Here is a 12,465-nt window from a genome sequence, read left to right as displayed (position 1 = left end):
CTTCCTGAATTATTTCTAGGACCTTCACAGATAGTTCCTCATGTCCCGGGCTCCTTCTAGTCTTTCTGACTGGCTGAGGGCAGCAGAGGAGTTGCCCGTAAGAACTGAGCCAAGTGTAAAATAGGAGTGCTCCAAAGAGACCCAGGTGACTACAGGAATGGATCTGACAAATGGACCTTAGGTGTCCTAGATTAGACTGTCCTTCATAGTTAAAGATGATACCGGTGACCCCTGTCCATAGATCCTGACCTGTGAGTGACCTAACCAGTGATCGTAATGGATCTGTGTGAACTCTTTGAGGGAACTGACACCCCGGTTCCCTGTGAGACTAGGTCAGGTCTGTGCAAGCAGGTTGAGTGAGGTGGGGGTCGTGACAATGACCAAAGAATAGTTCAAACTGATGAGTCCAAGCAATGTGTGGCATCTGACCTTTGCCTCATTAAGTGCGCTGCTCGTACCATCAGGTTAACTTGCCACACATAGAGTAAGGCAGCAGAGGGCCACTGTGCAACTTGAAAACCCAAGCACCTAGAATCTGGGAGGCATCTTATTATCTTATAGTTCCACTTTAATCACTTGAGGATGATAAGTTTGTGCCCATTTTTTTTAAGATTTTATTTATTTATTCATGAGAGACAGAGAGAGAGAGAGAGAGAGAGAGAAAGAGGCAGAGACACAGGCAGAGGGAGAAGCAGGCTCCATGCAGGGAGCCTGATGTGGGACTCTATCCCGGCTGAAGGCGGCGCTAAACGCTGAGCCACTGGGCTGCCCCTTTGTGCCCATTTTTTAAAATTGTTTATTTTTTAGAAAGAGCATGCAAGCAGGGGAGGCAGAGAAAAAAATCTCAATCGAGCCCTATGCGGTGCTCAGTCTCACAATTCTGAGATCATGACCTGAGTCAAAACTAAGAGCCGGACACTTAACTGTCTGAGCCATCCATGCACTCCTGTGCTGTTATTTTTAAAGTGGACGTGTCTATAACTTTTCAAGTCCCTCAGCACTAAGTGCTTTGGAATCAGAGCTCAGTTTTTCAGTCTACAGTCAAACCAACATAGCCAGGAATGGTTATTTAAAGTGGGGTTTTTTCTTTAGAGATTTGTTCTACATCACTGTGTCATGTTCTGAAGATCACAGGGCACCTCTTTGTAACCAAAGGCTATAGGTACTAACATTCTAGACCCTAGGTAGGTTCATCCCCAGTGCTTGATATTAAGGAAATGATTTTGGGCAGATGAAGTCTTTTGATCAATATCTTCTTCAGATCCTGACCAGCACATCTGGTTAAGAGTGCCTGGCAAGTGTTGGAGAGTGTGTGTGAAGATGTGGGGCGAGGTGTGTCACACTGAGTAGAATTTCCTCTAAAGGTCCAGTTCATTTCCCTCTGACTGAGTTGGGGATATGGGATAACAGGTGCACTCTTTATCAGCTGACCGTTGTCTCTTGTTAAGGGCAGACTGGCAGATGACCTCCTCCCACAAGTGAATCAGTGGTTTGGTTGAGTGCATTTTGTTACTGCCCCTCACATGGTGCCACCGAAGGGATAGAAAAATTCGATAAAGGCACAGATGGAAAAGAACAATGGAAAGATCCCTGCAGCCCTCCCTCCCTCTCATTCTGACCAGCATCTCTGGCTTCCCCTGTTTTCTCCAACATTCAATGCAGCTGATATAGTCTAGGGTCTTGCTTTCTGATGTGTCAAGACTTCAGAAGCAAAGTCTAACAAATAGTACTTCTGTTAGAGTCAATAACTGTACCCCTTAATCCTTTAAGATGGTTTAAGGAAGTAACAGGGCATACATAAGTCATCATATTCTCTTTAAAATTTTAAATTCCTGAAGAGAACTTTATTTAAAAAAAAGACAGAGGGGCAGCCCCCGTGGCACAGCAGTTTAGCGCCACCTGCAGCCCAGGGCGTGATCCTGGAGACCCTGGATCGAGTCCTACGTCAGGCTCTCTGCGTGGAGCCTGCTTCTCCCTATGCCTGTGTCTCTGCCTCTCATTCTCTCTCTGTGTCTCTATGAATAAATAAATAAAATCTTAAAAAAATAAAAAATAAATCATAAAATTAAAATTTTAAAAAGACAGAAAATAATGCAATTATACATGCACACCATGGTCCATAGCACCCACACACATCCATCAGGTGCTTACTAGCACAGCATTTCTAAAGAGAGCAGATTTGGTAATATTGGAGAGTTCCTGGTCTTCAAAGTGGTTGGCACTTAAGATGCAGCCCACCTTGTGCTGACCCTCTCCTTGCACAGAGAAGACTGGGTGAATTTACATTTTTTCAAAGGACAGAAATCTGTTTTACATTATACATAGCCCTGTATTACAGTTGGATGCTGGAGAATGAAACTGAATTTCCTGATAGAGTCAGTATTTTGAAGGGATATTTCTCAGCAAGAGACAGAGTTTCACTTAAGCTAAAACAGGATCATCTTTCACAATAATGAACCAATAGAACCTAACTGAATTAACTGGTGAGAAGCCAATTCCTCATGATGGATATTGGCTGAAGTCAGCCAGCAAATAATTCAGTGGATTCTCTTTATCTGGCTGATACAGGCCAACACATTAAGTTCAATACTACAAAGGCCCAGAAGCACACGTTGGGTCTAATAAGATGTCCATTGTGCTCTCTGCTGTCTCAGCAGCTCTAAACATTTCAGCCCCCAACTATTAAATAATGAAGAAACACAGGCTTTCTGTTTTTCTCCTCTTGACTCCTCCATGTTGAGAGCATCATCCTTTACCATATCTTCCCCCTTCCCCTTTTGGGAAGCCTGAAGATGAGGGCCAGGGCTCAGGCTTCACTGTGTTGCTCAGCACTCAACCTTGCATCCGCCCAGGGCTCCCGTGAGCCACACGAATGGCACACGATAGAAATCAGTGTGACGCCATTGCTTAGAACAAGAAACCTGCCCTGGGAATAATGGTCAGACTTGGGGAAGGAAACGTAACAATACATTCACGGACATGAGTCATGTCTCATTTCCTTTACAAAGGCAGTTTGATCTACTGCTCTAATCACTGTCCTATTTAATTTTCCACTATTGAGTAGAAATACAGTGGAGGACAATTTAATAAGTAGGTCATGTTCAAATAAAGTTTCTATAGTTCTGATGGATAATAAGTAAAAAAAAATTTTTTTTGTACTAATGTTATTCTTTTAGCAAGCATTCATTGAGGGCTTGTTGTATATGGGCAAGTCTTTGCCTGGTGTGTACAGCAGGACCTGAAAGATGATGACACATTTGGGGAATTTTGGAGGACCAGATAATGAATAATGTTGATTCCTGAGTAATAGGATAATGTTTGAGTTTTGAGATGAAGCAAATTAGAAAGACATTGTGGATTTTCCAGAGGACTAGAACATGATAGCAACAGTGTTTGGAAGTTATTCTGGCAACCATAGGGGAGGAACAGTAGTGGAGAATGGTGCTGTCCTAAATGCTGTCTTTCTCCTTCATGCTGGAAAACTAAAAACGAGATAGCAAGAAGACTGTAGGAGGTCTCCAAGTGTGAGCTGATAGGATCTTATCAAAGGAAGCCACGAGGTCAAGAAGACTTTTGCCTGGAGATCAATGAGAACTTCAAAGAAAGAAATTAAAGCAAAATCCTGAAGGCCGTGGGAGGGAATATAAATCACAAACAGAAAACGGTCTCTGTAAGGATATTGGTGTTTTAGAAAATGTTTGCCTCGTGTCATCTCATCTCCTGTCCGGATTTGAGATACATGAGTGTCTGATGCCACCAACATTCCTCCCTGCACTCAGCCAGTACGTGCAAGTCACTATGTGACCTATGGCAGGCACTGGACGTGCAGAGCCATCACATGGCACCTGGCCTAGAGGAGGCGCAAAGATCCAGAGCAGTGATCACCACACAGGCCAATATATACTGTCCACAGGAGCCTCCCAGATTCAGAAGGGAAAAGCCTAAGCAGATTCAGATAGGTAGACTGGGGAGGGAGGGCTTTATTTCTTTACCCGGTATAAACAATGGGTTGTTAGAATCCATGGCATGTGGAAACCCAGAGCTCAGTCAATCCGTGCAGCCAGGTTTGGGAGCACTGTTTCTATAGACGAAGACTGACTATCCTTTTCGTAATCCAAGCTTAGTATTCCCAATTAAAGTGAAGTCCAGTTCCAAACCCAGCTCTTCCATTTGTGGCCAAGGGTGTCAAATCCTTCGATCCCATCAGGCACCCCTAGTCTGGCAGCACCTTTTATGACCCTTCCATTGATAACTTTCCTGCTCTACCTTCCAGCACATGATTGCAGACACCGTCCGGACCCTGAGGCACTGCAGGACCAATCAGTTCGGTGAGTACTGGAAGTCGGGCACGGAATGTCAGCCTACCATAGATGGGTACAGATGGTGAGCGTGTCACGAGTATTTGGTGGGAATGTGCTGAAACATTATAAAGTATAATATGCATATGCTGTAGTCTCTTTTCATTTCATCACTGCATGCCTGGGATGCAGACGAAGACAAGATAAGGCAAATTTTTATCTTCTCCCGGCAACAGGTTTCCACCGCACAGAGTGACTTTAGATGATCAGAGGCTTCCCACCCCAACCCCCTGGCCCAGAAAGTCTATTTCCTTTCCCTGGGCTCAGAATTACCAGTGGGTTTATCAAGGGTGACCCTGTCCCTAATCTTTTTGCTGGGAGCCTTCCTGGAATAGGAATACAGTTTATAAAAGTACCTAAAGCAGCCCTCCAGAATCTTAACTCCCCTCCAACAAAAACTTCCTGTCTGGAGCTGCCTTTCACTGAAAATGTATTTTTCTGAGCACTTCTCTGGACTCCCCACTGAGATTAATGTATGTAGGAGTATGTGTTCCCTTTAAACCTCAAGCATGATTTACACTATGCTTAAATAGCGTTAGAACATTGCAGGAAGGAAAGAATCAACTTTGTTGTTCAAGGAGTGTTCACACATGGGCAACGGCATCCTGACACCAGTATTGGGGATGAGTGCATGCAGATCATGAACGCTGGGGTACAGAGCAGAAAGCAGGGCCTCAGAGAGTCAACCCATTGGGCCATTAGAGAGACCGAGCCTGCCTGCCTTCCTGACCTGTCCTCTTTTCTTTGCCTTGTGCAGATTCTATAGATCAGAAGGGCAATAAAAAAAATATATAGAAAGCGAAATTCAATAATGGTAAATCAAAGCTGACCACTAAAATAAAACTTACTTTTAGTAAAACATCATCATTATAAAGTAATTTTTCAACAATACAGAAGTACCTATAAAGTAGAAAGCTCAAAGTTCTCCTTCCTAAGGATAGGGGCATATTCTTTTTTTTTTTTATTATTGAAGTTCAATTTGCCAATATATAGTATAATACCCAGTGCTCATCCCATCAAGTTCCCACCTTAGTGCCTGTCAGCCAGTCACCCCGTCCCCCGCCCACCTCCCCTTCCACAACCCTTTGTTCATTTCTCAGAGTTAAGAGTCTCTCATGGTTTGCCTCCCTCTCTAATTTTTCCCACTCATTTCCCCTCCTTTTGGATAGGGGCGTATTCTTAAGAATTTTTTTTCTGTCCAGGCTGGTCTTGACTAGCATTATTGTCCCCTGAAAAGCAACGGAAATTCTTTATGAATTACCAAGTTTCTGTTTGAAAGGGAGAGTTAGAAATACAATACCTACGTTTTTAAATACTTACATCAGGCACTACCACCTGACATGTGCTTATGTAATCCCCCACAAAGCACACAATAGGTGCACTTACCGTAGAAACAGTGGTAGTAACACTGTTGTGGAGATTCATCCAAATGGACAAGCATATTGTTGCTGAGTGTTGGGTTTATAATCCTTTCAGCCTCTTTTGTTTCCCAAGTATTTATGGTTTTATTCAGCTCATTCTAAGACATCAGCCTCGCTAACCAAGAGACTCGGCACGTGTGAGCGGGAAGGTTATATATACTGGCTTGGTGGCCTCCACCTTGTCTTGAACCACCCATCACTAGGGAGCAGGTCTGCATAGCACAGAGCATAACTCTTTGTGCTGTATATTGACCTATCTTTAAAAATTTGGGTTTGGGACTGGATTAGTGGAATCAATTTTGACAGTTTATATAAGCTTCGTAAACCCATGTCAGCCTTAGGGATAAAATAAGATAACGTTAATCAAGCCACTTAAAAATTACGAAGTGCCATGCAGGTGTCACTTGTCATGATTGGAGCCATTCATTCTGCCATCTTAAAGTCAAAAAAAGTAACAACAAAATTATCTTTGTACCATTATGGCTTCCACACCAATATTTAGTAAACCAAAAGTAGTCTCTCAGTGTCTTACAGAGAAGATATTCTAGAATAATACAACTTTTTGGTCACTCCCAAACAAGTGGGATGATAAAAAATTTAGCTTCCGGTGCTTTGTCTTTGAAACCAGGTATCCTCATTTGATATTAAACCTAAGAATCGCAAGCTACCCGTGACATCTAAACCTTAAATTATAAAACACATTTGACACAGAGGAGGAAAAATTGGATTTCACCAAGAGAAAAAACGGCTGCATTAAAATGCTGAGCCTCCTGTGGGCCCCCACCGCTCCCATCTGAAATTCCGTGAAGCCAGAGGATGTGATGTCACCATCTCTCGCTTTGACATTGTCTCTCCATAGTGGTTTAGTCAGGCTCCCAGTGCCTTGAGGTTTGGGGGGATTTTTTTTGGATTGTGTTTATTTTCGACTACGGGAAGTGGGCTTGCCCCATTGTCTAGGCTACTTTATCTCAAGCTCCTTATCAGCGCTGTCCCCAGCATGGCACATATGTGTTCACAGGGCACCAAAGCTGCTTGTGGCCCTTCAGGTTTTTAATCACCCTGGGCTTGGGAGTGGAAACCCCCTCGCCTCGTCCTTTGCTGGGTGGACATTAGCCCATCCACATCCTTTGGAACTTGCTCTGCCTCTTAGGTATACCTTAGGTTCAGTTCTGTGATACCTGTTCATTCAAACCATTACTTAATTTTTTAATTTTCTCAAAAAGTAAGGATACCAAGGAATCGTACAACATGTAAAAACAATCAATCATGTCTGTGCATTGACCAGATTAGCAGTGAGTTCTGATAATTCCAGACTGAGATAGAAGAGCCAGGGAAGGGATGCCTGTGTGGCTCAGTGGTTGAGCGCCTGCCTTCAGCCCAGGGCGTGATCCTGGAGTCCCAGGATCGAGTCCCACGTCGGGCTCCCTGCAGGGACCCTGCCTCAGCAGGGAGCCTGCTTCTCCCTCTGCCTGTGTATCTGCCTCTCTCTCTGTATTTCTCATGAATAAATAAATAAAATCTTTAAAAAAAAAAAAAAGAGCCAGGGAAAGTCATTTAGACAGGCAGTTGCTGGGACATGGGGGCCTCAGACATGAACTCGGTAGCCACACTGCCTGGGTGCCAGTCCTGCACTGCCGCCTACCTGCTGTGTGTCTGTGCCATTTCCCATTCTGTAGAGAGGAGATACTAACACTGTCACTACATTCTGATATAACATTAGTGAGAAATGCTATTATAGAAATGTCAGTAAAACAGGGCAGCCCTGGTGGCGCAGCAGTTTAGCACTGCCTGCAGCCCAGGGTGTGATCCTAGGGACCTGGGATCGAGTCCCACGTCAGGATTCCTGCATGGAGCCTGCTTCTCCCTCTGCCTGTGTCTCTGCCTCTCTCTCTCTCTCGCTCTCTCTGAATGAATAAATAAATAAATCTTTAAAAAAATAAATAAATAAATAAATAAATAAATGTCAGTAAAACAGATACCTCGCCAGCTTAATTACCTGACCTGAGGACCAAATCTGAGCTGGGAAAGCATCTCCACTGTCAGGATAAAGATCTCCCTGTGGTGTGCTGACTTGGGAGTCTACCTGGTAGAGGTACTCTAAGCCTTAATGTGAGGTTTTACTGGTATGTAGAAATAGTATTTCTGCTCCCATGAGATTGACTATCTCTCTTTCCTCCAAAAAACAGGAAGCGACGTGTCTCCAAAGGAGCACCAAGAGTTAAAATCCTATGTTAATCACCTGTATGTCATTGACAGCCAGCAGGCCTTGTTTGAGCTGTCACACAGGATCGAGCCTCGGGTGTGAGCCCCACCACCCCGCCACCTCCCCCCCCCACCTCCCCCGTAACGGCCGCACTTTGAGCTCTGGAAGTGCCAGTGCTGAGCACATTGCTTTCCTGTGAGAAAAGAAGTTGCTGAGTTTTATCAGCATAAGTTGCACACAGGAGGGCCAAGCAAAGCGTGCTCAGGAAGTGATGTCAGCCACCAGAGACGGGGAGAGGCCTCTCCAAGCTGCTCTCAGAACGAGAAGGCAGAGAAAGAGTCAGAAGCATTCTTGAAATGAAGAAGTCTGGTGTCTTATGACTGCATTGTTCATCTACCCCAGTTTTGATTTTGTGATGTACCAGCATCAAGACGAGAGAGTGTCTTGTCCTGCAGGGACCAAATACTTCAGTACAAGTGTGCATGAAACAGGGGGTTTTACTTTGCCTGGTGGTAGATTACTGTTTATAGGCTCTCAAAGCAGCAGCTCATGTGAACACCTAAAGACAGTGATGACATCTCTAGATTTCCAGGGAAAAGGAATGGCCACTGTCCATACAAACTGTGACATCACCCAAAGCCCCTTGTGTCTAAGAAGTTAGTGAGGACCCACAGCTGGCATCCATGCTGGCACCCAAAAGGGAAATGTCAAGGCATGCATTTCATTGCATCCACAATCACTTATCAATGTAGGCTTGTAGGAAATGCGTTTCTGCACCACCACCGATTTGCAGCTATAGGCAAGCTAGACTACGTCGCTTTATCAATAAGGAAAAATAGTCGTAATCTGTAAGAATTGGACTCACTGTTTAATTTACAGGGGTTTTCTTTACATATGCAAAAAAGATTCACATTTCTCATTGGAAACAATGTGATTTTTGAAAAACCACAGGTACTCAGTAGCAATTTACTGAGGTAACCGAGTGTCAAAGGTCTGCATCCTTATGCCTGATGATGCCTCCAGCAGGCTCCCCTGCCCTCAGTATAGAGTGGTAACAGCCAACACAGGGAGGGTAAGTGGGATTTGATGTGACGAGCACTTAGCACTCCTTAGACAAGAGTAAGGTAGTGACTAGCAATTGCCCATCTTACAGCAAATAAGAACCCCAAAATACACGAATGTCTGATTTTAAAGGTCCTGCAGTCCACCTTCTAACCACCTTCTAACCAAGGCACGGAGTCTTTCTATAACTTGTCTCTTGTTCCCCCCAACATCTCAAGAGTCTTTTACTCTATTTTTTAATTCCCAGGCTTAGAGAGAGGGGCTCCTACAGTAAGTAAAACCTCTTGTTATTTCAAAGAACTGGTTAGAGGGTTTCCCCTCAAGCTTCAAATGAACAACAAAAACATGCCTGTGGGTCCAACAGCAAAATCCGCCGCTGCCAACGAGGTGCCAGTGGCTTTGCTAAAATACAGGGGCCCATGCTTCATGTACCCCGTCTGTTTATTGCCCACAAGTGTGACTCCCCTGCGCTCCTGCCTGTTCATCTCTCAGGTGTCTGCACAGAATGCTTCCTCCTGTCCCATCAGCACCTTAGGACTGAGATGTGTCCAGTGCTTTCTGACACACTGTTAGCACTGCTGTTTTCCTGGGCTTGGAAACCACACCAAGCTTGAGAGATAGATCCCTGGAAGGAACCACATAGAAGAAATTTTTGGTAGGACTTTCAAAGAGACTCAGCCTATGCCAGCATGGAAAGCTTCAGTCCCGAAAACTAACAGGGTTTTTATGGAAAGGCACCACCCAGGGCTGGCGCACATAAAGACAAGCTCCAGGCTACTAGGGAACGGACTGAGACCACTGGAGGGGATGGGAGCCATTGGAACCGGGGCAGATGGGCTCCTCTCACAGCTGATCAAGGGAAAAGCTCTCCCCTTGGCAAATACTGGGGAAAGCTTGGGCTTATAGCACAAAGACCTGTGTTCTCACCTTTTCTCTGCACTAAGGAGGGTCACGTGGCCAGTCTAATCATGTAAGGCCATTTGGACATTGCCTCCACGTTTTACCATTTAAATGTCTGTTCACATTAGATCTCCATGGCCCCAACCAGAACGTTACCCCTTGAGGACTAATTTTCAGTGGAGAACTATTTCAGCCTGGCACCTGCTGCTTAGATCCCAATTCAGACGTGTGCACAGCCAAATGAACCCACGCATATATCACAGTTAAACACATTCTGATGGCGTAGACAGTAGGCCACACGGTGTAGGTAGACGCAGGCCAGGGAGAATGTGGTGCCTGCCCACAGGTCCCTCCAGCCGTGGTCATGTGGCTATCAGGGCAGCAGCAGGAAGGGAAGGGAGGATTTTGTTTCGTTTACATTTGCTTCTTCATCTCTGTCTTCTGAATGTCAAAATTTCCAAGTCTTTCTGAAATTGAACAACTGTCTCCAGAGGTTTCCCGAGCATCAGCAGCTCACCAATTTCAGAAGCCCTGTGAAGACTCAAATCTGGAACTCAAGAATTGAAGGCGAAACCCTGGAAACCAGATTTATTTAGCTCAGCATTAAGCTTCCCCTTACAAAGCCAGGCTAACAGTGAGGCCCCCCATTAAGAAGGATGGGCTGTATCCCCATTCCAAATATTTGCCCACACTTCTTTGGAATAGGTTTTGTTCTGGCCAGAAGGATGGACAAAGGTGTCGAAGCTCCTCCCCAGCTCTTCAATTTTTGTGGTTGCACAAAATCTCCCTTCACTCTGAAAAACTGTTTTTCCTCCTTCCTCCACGAGTGGCACACGAGCACTTCTCGAAGGCTTCTTTCTGCTACAGCACAACCTCCAGACAGTCCTGCGGGCATGTGAATTCGTCAGCATTCCAGCCAACCAGCCCTGCGTAGGAGTTAGCACAGGACAGGTTCCTGTGGGCAAAACTGCACCCTTTCTGAAACTTTTTCCCCTACGTGTCTGCAGATGCTCCAAAGGCTACAACGTTTTAAAATGTACCTTTTGTTATCATCCGTACAATTGCCGAAAGGTTATAGTGCAAAATGTTATGACATACATTCACTTTGTTTTAGTATCTTTGATTATGTTGAGATTAATTCATTTTCTTAGGACACCCCCCACCCCCAGTCCCCAAGCAAGTTGGGTGGAGTGTACACTGAATACACAAGAATGAGGGTGAAGCAAAAAGCCAAGCCTCCGCGTTCGTGGGCAGACGGTGTTGCGCTGTGTAGACCAGCCTATGAAGAGAGAGAGAAACGGTTGCATGAAAGAGGGAGGTGGTGGCTTCTGGTCCCTGGAGCTGGACTTCACCAGGCCCCGGTCCCAGCCCCGCTGCCAGCCCCGCTGCCTTGCTCCGGCCGTCGCATCCAGCACAGGTGGGACCTCGCATTCTGAAATGGCACAGCTGACCCGAGCTTCTCGGAAACTAGGCACAAACATTAAAACGGGGCAGATCGGGTCCACTGCAGTTGTCTAACATGGAGTTTCTTTTAAATGCTTCAGAGTCGTGTCCTTACAATTTCAGCCTGCTTATTACTTTAGTGAGTGGGCCGTTGTGCTTAAAACTAGTAGGGGGAAGGAAAGTTTTTAAAAATTGCCAAAAAGTTCGATGAAATTGTACTACTGTATAAAGCAAAGCTGTATATACTAAACGTTTTTTAGCAGAGTAATATTTATTTGCATAGCCTATTTATTGTATTCGTATTACACGGTTATTAAATACTGGGATGAAATCGATGCCCTGAAGCAAGGACTCTCGCCTTTTAATGTACTATTAATTAGGACCGCTGTGACATTGTCAGCTTGCGTTAGCAATTAGAAGATAGAAAACCCGCGATCAGGGTGTCTACCTAACTTCTCAGGGACTACACTTAGTAGTTTTCCACCATTATAAGAGCTGGTAAATATGAAACATTTGTGGAATTACCAGAATTGCCATTAACAGTATTTTCTTCCTCCTATGTCGTGTTTTCTGCTTCTGTATATATGACTGTGCTGTGTATTTATCGAAGCTAGTAAGCAATAATTTATATGTAAAAAAAAAAAATGGCCAAGCAATATAAGGTGAAAACTTATATGAGTCATTGTTACCTTATCCTGTATTTTCAAGTGTTTTTTAAAACCCGCTTTTCCAAATATAAGATTATGTTAAAGATACTATTTGTGCCTCGTAGCTTCTTGCTGCATCTGTGGGCTCCGTAGCCTGTGTCCTGGCAGCAGATCGGCCTGCTGTTTGGAACCCAGAAATCATTAGTTCATTGAGTGACCAGTAGGTGAAGAGGTTCCTAGGCAGCCACTGAGGCCTCAATCACCGGGGCTGCCTGGAGCTGTAGGAGAACCTGAGACCCTTTGTGGGAAATGACCTCAGTATTCTCATGTTCTGTCCGTGTGTCGCCGCACTCAAGTGGGATCTGGACCCCTCCCTTCCTTGTCAACCCAGACACTGAGGGAAGCTCTAGGCCTCGGGTAGAGGCCCTGAC

At 44.9% G+C, this 12,465-nt stretch overlaps 1 protein-coding gene across 1 annotated transcript in view; it reads left to right on the top strand.

Moving 5' to 3' along the window:
- RAPGEF5 (Rap guanine nucleotide exchange factor 5) overlaps positions 1-12,142 on the top strand; it is a 229,885-nt gene extending 217,743 nt beyond the window's left edge. Inside the window, exons 25-26 of the mRNA XM_055314547.1 lie at positions 4,274-4,328; positions 7,966-12,142. Coding sequence (XP_055170522.1) covers positions 4,274-4,328; positions 7,966-8,084 — 174 coding nt within the window. The 3' untranslated portion in view covers positions 8,085-12,142. The remainder of the gene's footprint in view (positions 1-4,273; positions 4,329-7,965) is intronic.
- Positions 12,143-12,465: the final 323 nt, after the last annotated feature.

Source organism: Nyctereutes procyonoides, unplaced genomic scaffold, assembly GCF_905146905.1.
Source record: "Nyctereutes procyonoides isolate TBG_1078 unplaced genomic scaffold, NYPRO_anot_genome, whole genome shotgun sequence".
NCBI classification, from domain to species: Eukaryota; Metazoa; Chordata; class Mammalia; order Carnivora; family Canidae; genus Nyctereutes; species Nyctereutes procyonoides.
This window is presented reverse-complemented; position numbering and strand designations above follow the sequence as displayed.